This window comes from Artemia franciscana, chromosome 4 (genome assembly GCF_032884065.1).
Source record: "Artemia franciscana chromosome 4, ASM3288406v1, whole genome shotgun sequence".
NCBI classification, from domain to species: Eukaryota; Metazoa; Arthropoda; class Branchiopoda; order Anostraca; family Artemiidae; genus Artemia; species Artemia franciscana.
The window spans coordinates 34,722,302-34,743,105 of record NC_088866.1 but is presented as its reverse complement, the minus strand read 5'-3'; the positions used below and the strand labels follow the sequence as shown (position 1 = coordinate 34,743,105).

At 35.4% G+C, this 20,804-nt stretch overlaps 1 protein-coding gene across 1 annotated transcript in view; it reads left to right on the top strand.

Moving 5' to 3' along the window:
- Window positions 1-20,804, top strand: part of LOC136026346 (spectrin beta chain, non-erythrocytic 1-like) — a gene marked incomplete in the record, with an annotated part of 229,939 nt that overhangs the window by 106,138 nt on the left and 102,997 nt on the right. The window contains 7 exon segments of the mRNA XM_065702858.1: window positions 2,369-2,540; window positions 4,053-4,232; window positions 5,436-5,563; window positions 9,919-10,159; window positions 13,885-14,024; window positions 15,862-16,132; window positions 18,796-18,950. Of these exon segments, the coding sequence (XP_065558930.1) occupies window positions 2,369-2,540; window positions 4,053-4,232; window positions 5,436-5,563; window positions 9,919-10,159; window positions 13,885-14,024; window positions 15,862-16,132; window positions 18,796-18,950 (1,287 nt within the window).

Genomic DNA, 20,804 nt, shown 5'->3' with positions numbered 1-20,804 from the left:
TAGAAATGAATTTTTCCCATCTTTGGAATGAGACAGTTTATCATAAATACAATATCAGGAGCGTAAGCAGTGGTTTTGCGGATATACTTTATTCATAAATAGTTAGTTTGTGATTGAACAGAGTTGAACGAAACTTTTATTTAAATAAGTTCATCGGCCACGAGGGCTAAATATGCGAAAAAAACCTAAAACAAATTTTTGAATTTAGATTTTAAAAAATTAAACTTTTTAAGAAAGAAAAAATGAACCATTTAGTGGTTTAGAAGAATATGTAACAGATTTCAGCCAGTGAAAACTACAGAATAGCTCAAGGATTTCAGTTGGGATCTCCACTCATCTGTCTTCAGTACAAAAAGAAGAAAAATTCAAATTGGAAAAAAATGGATAAAATGAAACAGAAATACGAACCTGAAAAGAACAACATTAAAAAGACCTTGGAAAAAAAACTGAAAAAAAATTTGGGCGGAAAATGAATAATAAAACATTCATTTGGGAATCTGTAGATTATTTACTAATCTTTGAATTTATTTATAGAAAACCAAGCAACAGTGACAACCCCCTTTTATAGCAATTAAATAAAAAAGACAATTTTTTTTCAGTTGAAAGTAAGGAGCAATCTTCTAAATTAAAACGAAAAGAAATTATGGAGTATATGAAGAAGGGTGCCTCCTCCTCAACACCCGTGCTTTACGCTATAAGTCTTAGTACTTTCGAGAGTGTTTCTTTTTGTTCTAATGAAACGACCCTTGTGTTTCAGTAGTCGTTCTTAAAAGATTAAAACAAAAATTTGAACTTTAGCGCAAAGAGCGAGGTGTACATAATAATTTCTGTTAGTTTTAAGTTTTAATGTTGCTCCTTACTCTCAGTTGAAAAGACTTGTCTTTTTTACTTAATTTCTGATCCTTTTTTCAATAACGCCAGGAAATAAGGCTGTGCCTCGACAGTGAAATACCCCTCCCACTGGATTATCCTCTGGACAATTCAATCCAAGTGAAAATCTACGCTTCGAGATAATTTTCGCTAGAATACGCTGGACTGGAGTATAAATAGGGTTGTTGACCGCGTCCACGAGTTGAGTGCTAGCCGACGAAGCAAGTGGAATTGAAAGAAGACCACGATAAGTGGAAACGATTTGGAAGTGAAACTACATTGCTATATACGGACCGTGTGTTAGGTTTGACGGTGTGTAAAGTGCCTTGGATTTAGAGCAACAGTGATTTGTGACCGTGAGGCACGCGTGGTCATGTCATCTGCTTTTAAGTTTGAAGACCACAAATTACTTGTTTCAAGTAATTATATGAGCTGCTTGTTATAATTGAAAATGGATAAATACCTGAAAATATCATCGTAGCCATCAACGTTTAGTAGTGGACTAAAGAAAAAATGTCTTTATGACGATAATTATTTGAAATTCTTGTTTATTATGTTGTTTTATTATCTTGTTTATAGAGAACTCACCTCAAGGCGCAATTTTTTTTTTTTTGAATTTTATCAAGTAAAAGCAGAAGTCTTCGAAGCTGGTACGCCACTCAAAGACAAAACTCTTGAACACCAGAAAACTGCTCTAGGACAAATGTTCAACCTGAATGAGAAAGCATTGCTCGCTGGTTATTTAGTAGGTTTTCTTGTATCTAAAACATAAAAATGTCACATGTTGCTGAAAATTTGTTTTTGCGCGCGCCTTAAGATATAGCAGAGGTTATATTTGGCAGGCAAGAGGTAAAAAAATTCAAAAGCATACCTCTCTGACAATACCATTCAACGCAGATAAACAATATGGCGACTGACGTTCGTGATCAAGTCATAAACAGGATAAAGAAAAAATTCTTTTGCGTCATTGCAATTTGATGAATCAGTGGATATTACGGATTGTGTGCAGTTTATAGCTTTTGTTCGTTTTGAATCCAACGAAAAATTAATGGAAGGAATACTGTTTTGCATAGGACTTCCCAAAAATATTACAGTTTAGTGCTTGCATGACATGCTCGTAGAAGCTACGCAAAGACATGAATATTAATTTGGCACAAAAATGTATTGCTATTTGCAGTGACGGAGCGAAAGCACTGATGCAAAGAATGAATTTATTGCTAGACTGAAAAAACACATGCCATGAGCAAAAGACAAATCATTTGACAGTTTTTCGAAATTTCACAAAACTTTTCATTTTGTCATTAGATGGTAATAACTTTTCAATTACGTTTTTTGTTGTACATAGAGATCCCAGATGACGTTGAATTTTTTTATTAACTGGTTTCGACTAAAATACCGATTTGCAAAAAATTGAGTTCTTTAATATACGCCTCTTTGGCTTAGAATAGAAAGAGGCAATAGTTACACTGTTAAAGATAATAATTTTTGTTTATTATAGTGTTGAATTGTTCTACCGAAATTGTGACGAAGCAAAATTCTGGATGGCTGAAAAGCTTGAGAGTCTTGGCAGAGATGAATTTGAAGGGGACCTCAAGACAGTTCAAGCCCTTCAACGACGCCATGAACAACTGGAAAGAGAGCTATTGCCGGTCGAGGACAAAGTTAGAAAGGTGATCATCACTTACCACTATCTTTACCCCGTGAGAAATAAAATTGTATTATGGAATCTCTATTTAATCAATCCAGTTCAGTTCCATGTTATATATTTGAACAGATCTATAAAATTTCGCCTTATCTTAGTCTGTTTTTTCTTTTTATTGTCTGTATTTCTTCAGTTTTTTTTTTATTGTATACTTCTGAATGTATTTCGAAGAGCAAAAATCAGAATTTTTTTGGAAGGGATGGGAGACTTCCTGTGGATGAGGGATGAGAGATTACCAAAGATTGTCCTTTTTGGCCAACCGTTTAGGTCTAAACAGAAAGCAGGTCGTCATCAGTTGGGGTGGTAGGGTGTCATAAGAAAAGATTTAAAGGAAATGGAAACTTCCTGGGGAGGGGGGTTGTAAAGAGAAGGCTTTGAATAGGTTGAGACGGAGGAGCAGCGTGCGTAGCTTTGTTGGCCTCAGGCGGCTTGATGCTGTGGTGAGTTATTAGTAGTAGCAGTAGTAGATGGGAGACAGGAAATACAAAATGACAGTCATTATTTTCGTTGCCAAAGTTTTCCCAACTCAAGGTATTCACTTAATATTAACTTTACCCCCATGAGAAAAACAAATTTCAAATTTTGCTGCTAAGAGAGCTGTGACTCTTTGCATTTTGATAGCTTTTAGAGATCCCTTAGGGGGGTTGTTGAGAAGTTTGATATAAAATTATTTAGGAAATTTTACTCTTAGACTGAATATTACCATGACACTCATAATTGCTAACTTTAGTGTCGCTCATACCTACACACAGAAGAAGGGAGATACATGTGACAAAGTTAGAAAGTAAATCATCACCTGCTATCAAATCTACCCTCGTGATAGGACAATCTGCTATTTTTTTTCCAAGGAAGCTTAGGATTTTTGGGAATTGAGTTTTTTAAGGCAGCTACCAAAACTAATGAGCAACTTTGTTGTGAATGTCTGCTGTAACATCTTTACAAGATGAAACTATGGTGCTTTCTTAGAAAATTCCCCCCCCCCCCCAAAAAAAAAAAACTACTCTGGGTACCTATCTAAAAGAGAATACCGATGGCAGTAGCGTTTTTAGGCCTCATAATCTAAATGGGGCGGGGTAAGGTGTACCTCAGGTATACCTTTTAAATAAAACAAAAGAAATTTAATGTCAGATGACAGAAAACTAGGGAGGGGGCAGCTGCCTCCCCTCCCCCCTGCTCAGTCCTGGAACCACCACTGGCAGATGATATATTTTTTTCCATAGCTGGGAAACTTTGGTCTTCCATAACTGGGAAACTTTTGTTTATTTTTCTCATATTTTGACCGGTTGTAGAAGGGAGTTTCACTGCTCTAAACAGAAGTAAACCGGATATTTCGCTCACGTAAATATATATTTTAATAAATACTTTAATAATTAATCAAACGCATAAATACAATATATTCAGCTTATATTTAATGACGAATTTAATTTTGCATGCTGGAGAATTAGGCGAATGATAACATTGAGAATCTGTTTTGTTTTAGGTAAAAAACCTGGCTCAATCAGTTAAGTCTGATTATCCGACTGAAGCAAAATCTGTTGCTGCGAGGGAACAAGAAGTAACTGCAATGTGGGAGGAAGTGAAGGAGAAATCTCTCGACAAAAGAACACGTATTGAAACGGCTGTTGGTGCGCAGATCTTCCTTCGTGAAAGCAGTAATTTAGTAAGTCACTCTCTCTCTCTCTCTCTCTCTCTCCTCTCTCTCTCTCTCTCTCTCTCTCTCTCTCTCTCTCTCTTCTCCTCTCTCTCTCTCTCTCTCTCTCTCTCTCTCTCTCCTCTCTTCTTCTCTCCTCTCTCTTCACCCTCTTTATCGTTCGATTGTTTGATTCCTAGGGATAAAGCCTATTTTAATGAAGAGAAATAAGGCAGAATATCAAAACTTAGAAATTTGATTTGAAGTCAGTATTAAGGGTCAAGCCTGAATAAAAGCTGAAACTGCATTTTTATTTTATTTTATTTATCTTCTTTATCTAGTTTTCTCTCCCTTTTCCTTTGTATTTTGACAGATTATTATAAATTTGTTACTTTAAATAGCTATAATGCCCCTAAAAAAGATATTATAAAAATAATGTTGCAACAAAAAGTCTGCTGGCTAACTTAAACTAAACTTGATGCAGGTTTCCACTTTTTAATTAAGTGATATTGAATTTTCTAGTCTTCTGAGGTTAAAGAGGAAATAAAAGGAGAGGTTAAGTAACATTAAAAAAGAAGTTAGTGTGCGATTATCTGTTACTGGTTCCGTTATTAAATGTATCGTTGTGACACAGATCCTGTGTACCACGAGAGTTACAGAAAATTGTTACTTTGTCATTCAGTTCTCTTATAATAATTTATTATGGATTATAATTAGTTTTCCCCTTAGTTTGTTATTTTTTCCGTTTATAATTTTTATTTTTTGCTTGGTGTGCTGGAAAATTTTCAAAGACATTAAAGTGCGCCAAAGAAATAAAGAATTGAGAAGAACTGCCATAGGGAGTGTATTAAAATTTTACTCTGTAAAAGTCAAGTTAGCCTAAGAAAAACTGAAAAGCTGAAATTGGAAACGTCGACCGATGATTAACCGAATATGTCGCAAAATTAATGCTTCTAATTCCTCTATGACTGCTAAGAAATTGCTTCAATGACCACTCCTTCCTTATATTTATAATTATATTGTTATTCTCTATATTCTTCATGTAACCTGCTTTTGGATAATTTTCTTGAAGAATGATTCAGCTTCTTCTCTTGCTGTATTTTTCTTATCACCCTTTCACACCTGATTAATGTGGTAGTATTAACATTTTGCATAGCTCTGATCCTATTTATGTAAGTTTGCTTTTACTTTCTCCATGTATTTGCTTTTCTTATTTGAGATTTTGCTTTTTAGCTTGCCTGGGCTGACCAGACTCTTGAATCATTGTTTACTCATCCCAATGTTAAAGATGTGGCAACAGCGGAGGAGTCGCTTAAAGAACATGAAGAGCTATTTGTGGATATTAAAGCACATCAGGATGAGTAAGTATTCCTTTTCGTGATTGATCACCAGGAAACTGGTAAGAGAGATAACTAAAGGTTGTCTCTAAGGAATTACCATCTAGTGCTACTCCACAAGATAAAGAAGTATTCCATAAAGCCTAAATTGAGCTTTTAGTTGCATTCGGCATGAACTGAGATCTACCACTTCCAAAGGAGAGCCTCGATACAGCTGTTATGTGGCAATTCATAATACGTATATTTGTCATCATTTCATAAATGTCACATCTACTATATGCTAACCTTTGCTTATCTATTTCGTTAAAATAAAAATAGTTTAAACATTAAATAGTTGCTTATTTAAAAAGAATGTCAGGTTGGATACAAAAACAACTTGAATTTTCAATTATAATGTAATTTTAATTAGTGGAAATCATATTCAACCGAAGTTTTTTCAAATTTCTTAGCTCTGCTGGGTAACACCTTCCTTTTAATGGCCCTTGTAAATCGTAATTTTTATTAACCCCATGTTAAAAGCGCTTAGGTTATCTCTTTCATACGTTTCTTATCCTCTTTGCTCTTTCACTAAAAGCATTTACTCCTGTCTGGTAGCTTGTATTTTCATTATTATAATTTTTACCTATCAGAAATGACCATTTTTCCAAATGGAATAAACTGAAGTGAAACATATACGAATGACTTAAGTTGTATTATTGTAGTGTCTGAGGATCTGAGGCATTTCAGACATGTATTTTGATCGTTTTTATGGTATGTATTTAGGGAAGAGGGAACATGTTAAAACGCAAAAATATAACGAATTACAAAAATAAATGTTGTATATTGTTGAAATTTACTTTGCAGCCCTTTTTTTTAAGGCAAAACCTGGAGGATCCCCCTCGGTATTTGGTTACGATAATTCTATTTTTCTTAATCATTATTCGTCTTTTCAAATAAAGTTCAGCCATCTTGCTACTGTATAGATATACTTGGATCTAGTAATCGCCAGTTGTTGACTAATTTTACCTTAAATTGCACCTAGAGTACTTCAAGAGGAATATATCCTGTTTATTGCTCCTTCCAATAATGAAAGTAGTTGTTTGTAAACAAATGGGAACCATTGGTGAGTGGTTTAGATATTTGTAGGTGATGTATGATGGTCCTTACACTAAGGAGTTTTCTTGGCTGTCTGCAATGTACTTCAATAGGGTAAACATGGTAGAGAATGATTGATGAGGGGTAAACGACATGAAAGTGGCTGATAGCCTCTTAATCATTCACTAAAATCTCATTTTTACACTTCGACTCAATATATTTGTTTTCTTACTAAGGGAGTTTTTAATACTGCATTACAAGGGACAATCAGGGTTGGCCCAATCATCCGCAAGTTTTAAGGAATCATTTCTTAAAGGTTTTTTCTATAAAATTTCGGTATTCTTAATTTTAAAGGAGTTTGATTATGAAATTTTTAATATATTTTTTCAATTCAATTCTTTTTTTTTTACATTTCCTGTTCTTCTTTCGTTTATATTAACGGAGGTTTTCAGCCCCCGTGGATAATACTCCGCCCCCTTCATGATTCCTAATATAATATAAATAGATCATGTTGTTGACGAAAAGAAAAACCTCAGCATGGCGCCCCTTCAGAGGCTGCACACAGGGACAGTCTTCTCCCAAAAGTTGGTTATAATTATATAATGAAGCAGAAACCCATGGTGGAAGCAACCTCTCTTGAAATCATGAAAAAAGGGTTTGGAATGCGAATATTTGCTACCGCTTTCGGGGTAATCGACGAACCACCGATTTTGAATGATGATGATGATGCGATTTTACATTTTAGCACGTCCGGGGCAACCAAAGATCCTAGGTCTAGGACGGTACCCAACTGGGGTGAAAATACACACAGCTGTTCCATTCTGATAAAAACCACACTATACTTTGGCACGCTGAACATCCGAACACTTCCAAGCCAGAAAAACTAGATCTTTCCCTTAGAGAACTACAAAGGTTCACTTGAGATGTCGGCCTCTCTGAGACTCACATCCCTGAAAGACAGAGAGAAACCTCTCTGGAGCCCCAATCTTGCTGTCTGGCCGTAAAGACCAAGTTAATCGACAAGGTGCAGGATTCTTCGTGTCACCAACTGCCAAAAAATCCCTGATCTCTTTTGCCCCAATTTCAGAAAGAATAGCTGTCGTACGACAGAAGGGAGCTGCCAAGAATATCTTGGTTGTACAGTTTTATACACCAGACTATGCCAGAAGTGAGGAAGAATGTGATGAATTTTATTTCATACTACAGAGTGTGGTCGATCAAATTCATAAGAAAGACGTACTGATTTTGATAAGTGACTTTAGCGGTATAGTGGATACGGATAATGTCAGTCGGTCCGATATACTGAGGCATCTTGTTCATGGAAAACTCAATGCAAAATGTGAACGATTGGTCGACTTCTTCCTTGAAAACGAGTTATTCGTAAATACGACAATGTTCAAACACTGCTATCAGTGTAAAGTGACCTGGAGACCCCCAGACGGTAAAACCGAAACCGAGAATATGATTGAATATGTGCTGATATTAAAGCGTTGGAAGTCCTCCGTACTAGACACAGTAGTGTATCTCGAGCACACTTTGACATTGACCACACTTTCTTTGTGTTAAGATTGAAGTTAAGAATAAGAACATTTCCAAAAGCAACATGAGCTCCAGATTCCGGGTTGATCTCCTGTGGGATCCCGAGAAAAGGCAGACCTACGCTTTCACTCTATCTAAGAAATTCCGAGACATATTGGCAAATCACTCTCCTTTAAAAACCGCTGACGAGATAGACACTACGGCTAAACAGGCCACACTAGCGATTATCAAGATAGTGGATGACGTCCGCGGACGAAAAACTCAATGAAAAACCAAGGATCACAAATGAGAACATTACTCTATGTGAGGATAAGTGTTAATTTTATAATAAATCTGACCGCAGTTGCCGAGACACTTATAAGCTCCTCAAGAGAAGAATAGAACGAGGTATTAGAAAGGCACAATGGAAACACCTGTGGAAGAAATGAGAAGACTGCAAAGTCCAGTTGAAGAAGAGGAGCAACAGAGCAGTTTTCAGAATGGTACGTGAATTGAGCCAGAAAAAAAGAGCCGCAAATATTAGTGACCCTGGACAAATATGGAAAAGAGATTAGCGATCCAAAGATGGAACTTGAAAGATGTAAAAAGTATTTCAAAGATAAACTCAGTCCCCCTGTAGCCGCTGATCCTGAAATACTACTTCACCTCCCGATACCTGACCAAGAGCTCAGAACACCACCCCCACTCAAGTCAGAAACTTAGTGTCTTGAATCCAGTCACTGAAGTGACGAAAAGCCCGTGGCCCAGACGGAATCACCTCTGAACTTATTAACATTGGATCGGGTGAGGTAACAGATCTGTATCACACTTATTAACATTGGATCGGGTGAGGTAACAGATCTGTATCACACTTATTAACATTGGATCGGGTGAGGTAACAGATCTGTATCACACCTTTGTGGCTGTGGCGTGGGAAACTGGTCACGTACCCAAACAGTGGTACATGGCTGCCATTGTTCCTATTCACAAGAAGTAATAACGTAGTTAGTAACAATTGGGGCGCCGAAAACAGGTCTTTTATTCTTCCTTCCTACTACGACAACTTGGCAACTGAGTAGCTTACTAGACCAATTTGAAAGAATACTTTTGCTTTAGGAAAACTTAACTTTAACAACACAAAGATGTCTGGATTTATTTCTGCATTATATTACTCGTCGTTGCTTGATAATTTACTTATATCTTATTGTGTTGACCTTGAAGTAGAACTTGTTACTTTGGATGTTTTTTGTTGCTCTTTTTATAGCTCTTTGCATTATTTTGTTTTTTTAGCTATTCTAAACTTTTTTTGACTAAACACTGTTGCATTCTGTATGCATATACGGATAGTTTTTGGGTACATTCTGTATGCATATACGGATAGTTTTTGGGTACCTGCTTGACTAACCGTATTTCAAAGAATAAACCGAAGAAAAATATGGTTGTATCCAATTTTCGTGGGTTATAATGAGAAAAAGATTGAGATGGATAGGACAGGTTTTGCAGATGAGTGATGATCTATTTAAAGATCATCCCTGGCCTTTTTGGCCATTTGCCTAGGACCAAACGAAAAGCAGGCCGTCCCAGAAGGGGATAGGGATAGGTTGTATGAAAGGATTCAAAAGAAATAGGGACTTCTTTGGAGGGGTAAAGAGGAAGCTTTAAATGGGGCCGAGGAGGAGTGTGTGCAGCTGCGTTGGCCTCAAGCTCCTTGGTGCTGCAGTGAGTTGTTAGCAGTTGCAGCATTCTGTATGTGTACATGTTGTTAATGTAGTATATCTTTATTTCAGATTTAAAGAATTAATTGACCTGGGCCAAAGTTTGAACAGATCCACAAAAGCAGGGAAGGAGGTAGTTGAAAGCAGGCTTAAAGAACTACAAGCGACACAAGCAAAAATCAACTCTGAATGGAAGAGGAAGAATAATTTATTGAAACAAATTTTGGACTTGCAAAACTTTAACAAAGAAGCTGATCAAATAGATGCTGCGACCTCCTCACATGAAGCCTTGCTTGAATTTTCTGATCTTGGGGTAAGTTTAGTCTGTTATAGTTCAATGGAGTAAAAAAGACACAAGAAACCATTAAATCCGCAGAGAGAAGACGGGCTTCTCTCGGCGGATGAGGGGAAGAAAGCACACTAAAAGCTGGTTGAAATTTGGAAAGTTTGTCAAAGCGTAGTTAGCATAAAATGTAACGAGGTAAAAACGAAGAGATAAGTATTATCTTTAGAAATGTAAATAGCAGGTTTTGTTAAGTTTTGACAAAGATGCAGATAACATCGATGATGTGACTTCCCCAAACGAAGCTCAGCTATCGTCTGGTAAGTCTGGCGAATACATATATTTGCCCCCCCCCCTCACCCTTGAAGCACAGGTTACTGTGCTTCCTAGAGTCCTCTGGTGAGAGTGACAGTAGTAGACTCGGTGAGGAAGAAAGAATGCGCTCATTCCTGGTGTAGCTTCAGTTTACTTTCCTGCAGTTCTTACTTGAATTTATATGGATCAGATACGGATCAGAAGTGTTCTGATATTGCTCAGCCCTAATTTAAGTTTCTATGCTTGGACATAACCTTTAAGATAAAATACTTAAGGGAATTGATGGTCATGATGATCATGATGCTTTCAGATTCCTCTCCCGCTTGCTTCAACCGCTTTTTAAGAATCTATTCCGTTTGGTAGCCGAAAAGCATCTTCCAATTCCAAGACTATCTGCACAGATCCATATTTGACATACGCCAACAGTGAGGTCGGATTTTTAGCCTAACATCGTCTGCGCTAAGGCTTACAATACCCTACCGCTTGAAATGAGAGGTAGGAGCTTCCTTGGTTCTTTCAAAAAGAGAATAAAAAATTATCTTGTTTTGAATTAGTTTAAATTGAATAAAGAATCTAAATAGAAAAGTGATATTAGCTATTATTGAGTTTTTTTTTTTACTGGTATTGGAGTGGTTTGCTCATGGATGAAAAGGTGGGGACTTGTAAGGATGTTTTTGTTGGTAGATGCCATGGTTGTAATGAGAAGTGGAGGGAGAGCCATAGTGCGTATTTATTTTTGAGGTGATAAGGGACTGTATTTTTTGCATAGAGATGAGAGATTATGTATGTTATGACTATTATGATTTTTCTTTTTAATAAACCCGAATGAAATGAACTGAACTGAATTATGATTCAAGATCTTGAAAAATAAGTTAAAGGTTTTATTATAAATATTAAAATAGCTAAATGTTTTGCTTATAAATAGAACTATTTTGCCAATGCTGTGCTAATGATATTGCTGTGCTATTTTTGCTAAAGATATTTCTCTAATCAAAACTATTTTACTATGAGAAACGCATAACATAAAGTTCAAAATCCATAAAGATTTGATTAAAATGTTGAGAATCTGTAAAATAGAAATCTATCACTAAAAGTGACACTATTTTGTTATTGAGTGCGCAGCAGAGACGCAAAGTACGTATTGGGACTATGAAAGTTATTAGCAGATATTTGAAGATTGTTATTTTGGATTCGAGAAGATATGCAAGTTAGTAAAACACTTCTGTTTGTCACTGTTAATTATTTTATTTCTGTGTTGTTTTTTTTTCATAATCCTGTATGTCAGAAATTGATTTTTTTTTTCATGTCGTTCAATTCGTATCTTTTATGTTTACTTACTCCTCTTCGTTGATTTTTGATTTTTTCTTCTTCTTTTTTGCATTTTTGCAAGCGGGCAAACATACGAAAAAGACCTTTGCAGGTGGAGCATAAATGAAAAAGTAGGTGGAAATATGTATCAAAGCAGGTAGTATAAATAGCACATGTGGAATAATATAAGAAGAATCGTTTAAAATTTTGGGATTGGGGGGGGGGGCAAGGATTTCAAACCGCCCTACCTACGTGCTTGATTTATAGTAGTGTTTCAGATTTTGATTTTGTTCATGTATACTTAACAAAATAGCTGGATCCTGTGTATTCATTGCTGTGATGTTTTTCTTTTCTTTCTATATTCTTTTTACCTACTTTTCCTAAGCATTCGCATGATAGGTTCTACACAATCTATTATTATCAATGTAAGGCTTCGACTACCCAGACTGAATGGTCCTTAAAAGGGTGGAGAAATGTAGCGGTTGCCTGGTCAAAAAGCTTACCTTATACCTTAGTTCCTTTAGAGCCATTAGTGGCGCATAGGGCGTCAAAGAAGCCTCTCCACCCGCCCTGAAGTGGAGCTGTGGCACTGACGCCTTCCCATTCAGGCGCTATTGTGGCCTCAACCGTTCTCATATCTCGATCAAAAGTATGCCATCAGGTGTTCTTTGGCCGACCCCGTCTTCTGCCGTAAATAGGCCGTATTTATTATGTGGATACGTGATTAACGCCAGCTGTCAAACTTAGATTTGTTTCTAGATTAAAGCTTATTTTGAGTGTTTTTTCCTTTTTCTTTGGCTGGCCTAAAGCTCAAATTTTAAGCTATCCACGGGACTAAATATTTTTAGCTGTGGATTTGTTGCAATGCTTACTATAAAGTAATTACCTCTTACCGACTGTCTACCATTTTACCGGTGTATATCTTCAGTTGTTGTCAATAATCGAAAGTTTTTCTATTTTATGCTGGTAGACAGCTCACTGGATAATTTTACGGTAGGCTAATTGATAAATCAATTGTGGTGCTGATCTATTTAGAAAATAAGAGTATCAGAATCTTCATTGCCTTCAATTAATATTCGTCAATTTTTCTTGAATTTTAGTAGACTGTGAGGCAAACTCGCTCTGTGTAAAGTCAAAATCATGCTTATAGAAACTAGTAACTGGTTTACAACCCTGTAGAATAGAATACGTGTGCAATAGCATATATTTTAATACATTTAGAGAAATACAGAACAATATAACGGAGAAATAGAAACATATAAAATAGAATTTTTCTTGCTTTAGAGGTTTTAACTTAACGATCTCACATTTGGACAATCTAGACAAATTTGACATTTGAAGTTTTTTCTTTGAGTGTTCGTGCTCTACAAGCTTAAAATATTTACCAAGAAAACGCTACCTTTAATAAACGCCAGCCTGTCTTTTGTACGAGTTCAATCTTAGATGCTGGAGGAAATCACTGCGCCTTTACAGCCATTAATACTACTCTGGTCCAGAAAGGTTTAGAGACTCCCGTTCAAATTTATTTGATTATTTTTAATCATTTTGATATGTAGTAAACATTAAACCAATAGAATGCTTATGTCATTTTGTTAACATCAATTAACTAAATATCAGCTTCCCAGAACGAAAGGAGATTGGGTAAAAAAAGAAAAAAAAAGCTAATTTTCGTATGTTTCGTATTTAAATCACAGATGGAAGAAATCAAATGAAAAGTACGTTGAAAGATAACTCTACGGCATGTCATTAACGTATTTTTATTTTTGACAGTCCTCATTGTTTGCCTCGGTTTTATGTTATTTTGGAAAGGGTATGTTGGTGTAAAACAGGAGAGAGGGAAGTTTGTGTTGAAAACTTGAGGCTACTATGCAGCTTTGATATAGCAGTAAAATAGGCACTGTCATTGTAAAGCCACTCGAGACCATTCACTTGTGAAAGCTTTGCCTCCATCCCGTCGTGTTTAAAGCTTCTTATTTGGACACTTCCTTGGCTATATGCTTTCAGGAATCTCATTTTTATAATGTCATCCCAGTCTAAAATTGGGCTCTCAGATTCTCCCTAGCCTCTTTTAGGTAATGTATCTGTTCAGTATTGTTTTATCATTATTATCATTGTTTTTTCTTTCATTTCAGAATTCTTTGGATGAGGTTGAGGCTTTAATAAAACGCCATGATGATTTTGAGAGTATTCTCACTGCTCAAGATGAGAAAATAAAAGCTTTCTCTGAGAAAGCCACGAAACTCATCAAGGCTGACCATTTTGAAAGCAACTAGTAAGTGCTAATTCAATTATTTTCCATTCTTTGGTTAATTAAAAACAAATGTTTGCAAAAAAAACCCATCATTTTTTGTAGTTTTAATTTTCTCTTACCTAGACAAAACTATATTGAGGGAGGGGGGATTTGTGCCATTCTTAAAATAGAATTTGGAGCTTAGATTTCCCGCCCAGTAACACGAGGATTCAATGACCATATTTCTGAACTGTTGTTCTTTATAACGATAGTCCAGTTTTATTGTGACTGCCATGTATAGTTTGAAAATGGTAATTTTTATAGGATGGAAAAAAATGAAATCTAAAGTAGAGCGAAATACTGTAGTGTGTACTACTGTAGGAACTACTGATTGTTGCAACAAGAAGTGACAGATATCTGCAACCTGGTCTAACAAGATCATGCGTCCTAACTTCTAACTACTAGCCTTTGTTCTGTATCCTAGCTGGAACATTTTGGAGACATTTTAGTATATGTTTGCTGTGGCGACAGCAGAGGATAATCTATACCAGAAATACATGAATGCCATGATAATTCTGTGAATTTATTAGCGCATTATTTGGACTTAAACTGGAATTTAGCCTAACCTCATTAAGCTCTTAAAAGTTTTCTCTGGTATTACTAACTTTTTTTTTATATATATCCATTGAAAGAGTAAATAGAGAGGTAACATAAAAGTTTTGTTACACTATTTCAGTTGTGGTTTTATTGTGGTACATGGAAATGATGTGTTTTGCACGACACGAATTTTACCAGTAGATTGGAATAAGGTGTTTTGGTTTTTTGGCTTTTATTAACTAACAATTGTTCTGTGCAAAGAAGCATGTTTTTTTACAACCCTTTGAATATGGTGACAATATTAACTAACAGTAGTTTTATGTTCTTAAGTATTTTTTCAATCCTTCGAGATATGCCAACAACAATTTGGATAAAGACTTCAACGTCCAATGTTTTTTTGGTAAAAGTGTGAGGACTAATATTGGCAAATTCTTGTGTTTAGTTTTTTTTTTAGCTCAAGAAGAGACACTTTATAAAGGTTTTATCAGTTAACAGCTGTTGTTGAGAATACAGTTTACGTATACAAAACCCTCGCTCCAGCTTTTTTTTTTTTTTTACTTGTTAAACATTAGAAATTCTAGAAACTGAAATATTTCATGATGTTTCAAAACTGGATGAATCTTAACTTTCGAATTTGACGGTCAAAATCCAAACCCTCCCCCCTCCCTAACAAAAACAAAACAAAAATTCGAATTTATTTGGGATTATTTTTCTTTTTCGTTTTTTTTTGCTGACAAATATTGAATGCGAGCCCCTTGGTTAGCTGGGTGAACGCATTTGATGCTCAACAAGATTGCGCATAAAAAATTGTTGCTTTACAAGTCTGTTACGATATTAAGAAGCAATAATTACATATTGTAGAAAATAACATTCAATAAAAGAAGAAATTTCCAAACTTGGGGTGTGGGGGGGGGATGGAGTTTTGGATAGATTTCACAAAAAAGGTTCACATTTTTCAGAATGTAATAAAAAGATATTTGTAGTTTTTGTCTTCTATGTGGGGACGGGGTTCACCTGGTCTTGAAATTCCTGTCATCATGTGATGCATATCCAACATGTGATTCCAATGTTAAAATAGGTTCCTTCCACCCTGACACATTTCTGGACATGATCCTATTGAACTTTGGTCCCATATTTTCTTTTTCTGGCTGCTTAATTTTGTTGTCGTTTCGACAATAAAAAACAAACAAAAAAACTGACAGATGATGCGTACTGGTTGTGAATTTGTATTAGTGCTTAAAACTTATAGTTTAAAATAACTAACTTGGTATTGTTTGTTTAGTGTGAAATCTCGAAGGGACGAGGTTATAAACCGTCGACAGAAAGTAAAAGATGAAGCTGCTTCACGTCGGAAAAAATTGGAAGCTTCCCAGATGTATCAAGAGTTTGCAACATCTGCTGATGACCTTCGAAGGTGGATTGACGAGAAGAAGAAGAATACAGAAGACGAGTCATATAGGGATCTAAGCAACCTGGAAAGAAAGCTCCAGAAACATGAAGCGTTTGAGAGAGAACTGCGGGCCAATGAAGGAAGACTGAAAACCTTAAACAAGGTAAAGGTTCATGGGGAACTGGTAATGTGACAACAGTTCAGTCGGGGAACCTTCAAAATTTGGTTCTGAAGGATTTTTTTTTTTTTGGCTAGGCCGTTCAAATGCATGGGGCAACAGTCAAAATCCGATCCATACGATCGAGAAACCGAATTGTTTTCCCCATAGTAACGATCGGTGTTGGGGCTAGAAATTATCCTAGTTTCCTTATGATACCGATCGTGTTTTTGGTGTGTCGTCAAGCAAAAATGAGCAAGCATTTTAAAAAGTGGAAAGCACGTCACCTGTTTAGCACGCAAAAGTTCAAAATTCAGTGTTTCTTATCCAAAAACATCAGTTTTTATCCAACACAAGTAATGCTCTGTATAAAACTAACATGAAAGATGAAGATACTTGGCAAAAATAAATCTGACCTAAAGACTTGGCTTGTACAAGTGCATGTTATCTGTGCTTTTTAGGGAAAATTTTCCATCCATCGTTTGAAAAATTCTCTCCTAATACCGATCGGTTTTCTGATGCGTCTGAATAGACGATAATTGTTAAAGTTTTGGGGGTGGTGAAGGTTGTTTCACTTTTTCATAATCTGTTCTTATGGTACTTGGTATTAACCAAGTGACATAGCGATCGCAAATTCTGTCGGTCTGTCTGTCTGTCCGTCTGTCGGTCTGTCTGTCCTGGTTTTGCTACTTTAGGTACTTCCAGGTAAGCTAGGACGATGAAATTTTGCACGCATATCAGGGACCGGACCATATTAAATTAGAAATAGTCGTTTTCGACTATAAATAGTCGTTTTCATCTGGGGGGGGGGTGGTTAATTCGGAAAAAAATAGAAAAATGAAGTATTTTTAACTTACGAACGGGTGATGGGATCTTAACGAAATTTGATGTCTGGAAGGCTATCGTGTCTCAGAGCTCTTATTTAAATCCCGACCAGATCCGGTGACATTATGGGAGTTGGGGGGACCTAAAATCTTGGAAAACGCTTAGAATGGAGGGATCGGGATGAAACTTGGTGGGAAAATGAGCAGGAGTCCTATATACGTGATTGACATAACCGGAACGGATCTGCTCTGTTTGGGGGAGTGGGGGGGGGGGGGGTAATTCTGAAAATTAAAAAAAATGAGGTATTTTTAACTTACGAAGGAGTGATCGGAATTTAATGAAATTTGAAGTTTGGAAGAACATCATGCCTAAAAGCTTTTATTTTAAATCCTGACTGGATCCGGTGACATTGGTTAGAGTTAATCTATATTTTCCAATATACGTGCATTTTGCATTACTAAATAAAAAAAGTGCTACTTTATATCTGCTGTTTCGAAGGTTTTGCCCCCCCCCCCCGAAAAAAATTCCTGCGTACATGCCTGGATCGGGATCCAGGCATTTATACCATATGAGCTCTTGGCTCTTCCGACCTCGTTACAAGTGCCATGTGAGCTCTTAGCTCTTGTTCTTTTCATTTTTTCTGGAAAAAGAAATTCTAAAACACATGCAAATACAACTTACCTATTGAAAATTGGAATTCATTATTTGAGTTTATATATATATATATATATATATATATATATATATATATATATATATATATATATATATATATATATATATATATATATATATATATATATATATATATATATATGTATATATATATATATATATATATATATATATATATATATATATATATATATATACATATATATATATATATATATATATATATATATATAAACTCAAATAATGAATTCCAATTTTCAATAGGTAAGTTGTGTTTGCATGTGTTTTAGAATTTCTTTTTCCAGAAAAAAATGAAAAGAACAAGAGCTAAGAGCTCACATGGCACTTGTAACGAGGTCGGAAGAGCCAAGAGCTCATATGGTATAAGCTCAAAGAAAATTCTAAGAATCAATAGATTGCTTTGAAAGGAAAATCAGAGGCTTTATGCCGGTCGGAATTTAAAATAAGAGCTCTGAGTCACGAGGTCCTTCTAAATATCAAAATTCATTAAGATTCGATCGCCCACTCGTAAGTTAAAAATACTTCAATTTTTCTAATTTTTCCTCCTCCTTCAGCTTTCATTTAATCATCTTTACGAATATATCGGGTTAAAAAAAAAATAATAGAAAAGCCGTAGAAGTCAAGTCAAGCAATAAAAGTAAATAAATACATAGTTTGTGTCTTGGAGTAACTAATTTACTATTATTTAGGATCTTTTTGCCAAAATTAAAAGAAAATCTCTACTACACTAGACAAAAGATCAGGTATTTAAGATACGTTTTTGTAACATGACAATCTTGTGGAGGGGTATTGGTGCTCTTCAGTGTCTTATTTTCAAGGTCTTACGTGCCCTTTTTAGAACATCTTCAATCCTCTGGACGTACGAATTTAATTTTTTGAAGTTGAATTATAAGACTTCATAGCTGCGTAATTAAAACGCTGTGTATTAATTGATTGTGTAGCTTTTTAACATTTTGTACGATTATGCAATATTCTGGTTCTTGGTTGCTTGAGCAGCCAATTTTGCAGGATCAATACAGAACTTGTTCTTCAACGCTAAACCCTCTCTCAGTATTGCATACTGATTAGTGAACATTAAAGAGTTTGAAAATAGAACAAGCAACCTGTTTGTTTGAGAAGTCTTAAGTATAAAAGCACTTTATATTTAGGCTGGCCAAAATTTAATCTCCAAGGAAAATTACCGAGCAGCAGACATTAGTACGACCTTAGAAAACTTGAAGAATGCCTGGGAAAATGTCGTGGCCGCCTCAGAGGAAAAAGGCAAGAAGTTGAGACAAGCTGCTGCACAGCAGGCATACAACAGGTAACCTTCTTTTTTCTCGTAGTCAATAGGTGATCCCTCTTTACCAGTAGATAAATTCTCTTGCCAACATTGCCTACAAGCTGTAACAAAGTTTTTGGCGTCTTAGGTTGAATTTTCTGGTTTGTTCAAATTATATCTGGATTTATTTTTCTTTCTCTTTTCTTCGTTAGCTTTTCTAACTGCCGTTGTGAAAGGGCTCTGGAAGTTGTTTGAAATGTTCAGTATTTTTTTAATATTCATACTTTTAGAGATTTTAGCAAACACTATTGGGGTCGGAGTTAGTAAATAATCTCTCTTTGTCAGTAGATAATTCCCTTATCAACATTCTCTACATACTGAGACTAAGTCTCCGGCGTTTTCGTTTGAAGTTTTCATGTTGTTCAATGTTAGTCGTCTATAATTAGAGATTTTTCGTTCTCTCCTTCTACGTTTGCTGTTTTAACTGCCAATGCCGTTGAGAAGAGTTGCTTAAGAAGGTGGTTGGAAATATTCAATATTTTTGCCAATATTTATAGTTTTTAATAGTAGTTGCTGTCTATTATAAAAAAAGCTTTCGTTTTTCAAAAGATTTTTTTATATAAAGAAAACTTTAGCTGTGTTAAAGCTTTCATTTTTCATGTTTTTTTTTAAGAAAAACTTTTTTGTAAAAGTATTTTTTTTACATTTTCCTTTATTAATATTTCTGGGGGTTTGAAAGTTTATCTTTATTCATTTTTTCGTCGTTCTCTTGGTCTCTTATCTATGCTTAATTTATGATAAAGAATAAATGAGGAATAACACAAAAATAACTAAGAGTTCTAACATTGAAAAAAATATGATTTATATTTCAATCCTTGTGGTGTGGTAAGGTGTCAGCCCTTGCGGTAAGGTATCCTTCGGCAAATGTCCTTATTGTAAATATAAAAGAAAATATTAGTTATATTATTTTTTTTCAGTAAAGTGCAAATGACGCAGTATGCTTTTGACTTTTATGGTCAAGGAGGAGTAGGGGAAGGGGCCTATAGCAAAACTCCTGCTTGTAATACTTTTTGTTTGTTTTAAGTTTGACTCGAATATTCAGTTGAATTTTTACTCGTTTTAAGATTCATTTATCTATTTATAGCTGTACCTATTATCTGTATGTTTGCTATGATTGTTTGTTTAAATTCTGTTCGTTTTGGATTTCATTTATTCTTTAACTGTAATTTCGGTTCGTTTCGAGCTTGAGTTATTACAGGAATTTATTTCTGCTGGTCTTATGTGTAATGTGGCTCTTTACTTTTCTTTGAAAAAACTTCTTTTTCGAAAAAGTTTTTTAAATTAATTCAACAAAGGAAGAAATAGCTACTGCAATTAAAAAGAAACAATATATCTGTCAGTCGGATGAAGGCTTGAAATATTAGAGAAGATACAATTAGAAAACAGGGCTCATTGGCCAGAATAAATTAAACCACAAGTCTATGTAATTCCCCTCCGTGAAACGACATAATAAGAAATACAACAAGATAAAGCTGAAAGTTTTTTAATTAATTTCAGTTCGTTTTTGATTGCCATAATTTCAAGTTTTTGAACATTCCCCATTTCAAGATCAATGTCCTTTTTTTTTCAACATCAAAATTTCAGCAAAGTTTCAAAACACCAAAGTCATGTTTTTTCTTCAACATGAAAGTTTCGAAGTTCAGCACCCCCTTCAACATTCCCTGAAAGTAGTCACTACTAGATATGATGGCAGTTGCAAGCAGTCGCAGTCACAGTTGGAAGTTGTCACAATTAGAAGCAGTCATAGCTGCAGTCGTAACCAGTCTCACTCGCAGCTGCAATAGTAGAAATGGTTGTAGTGGCTCTGAAAGTTTCGACTTAATACCCATACCGGTT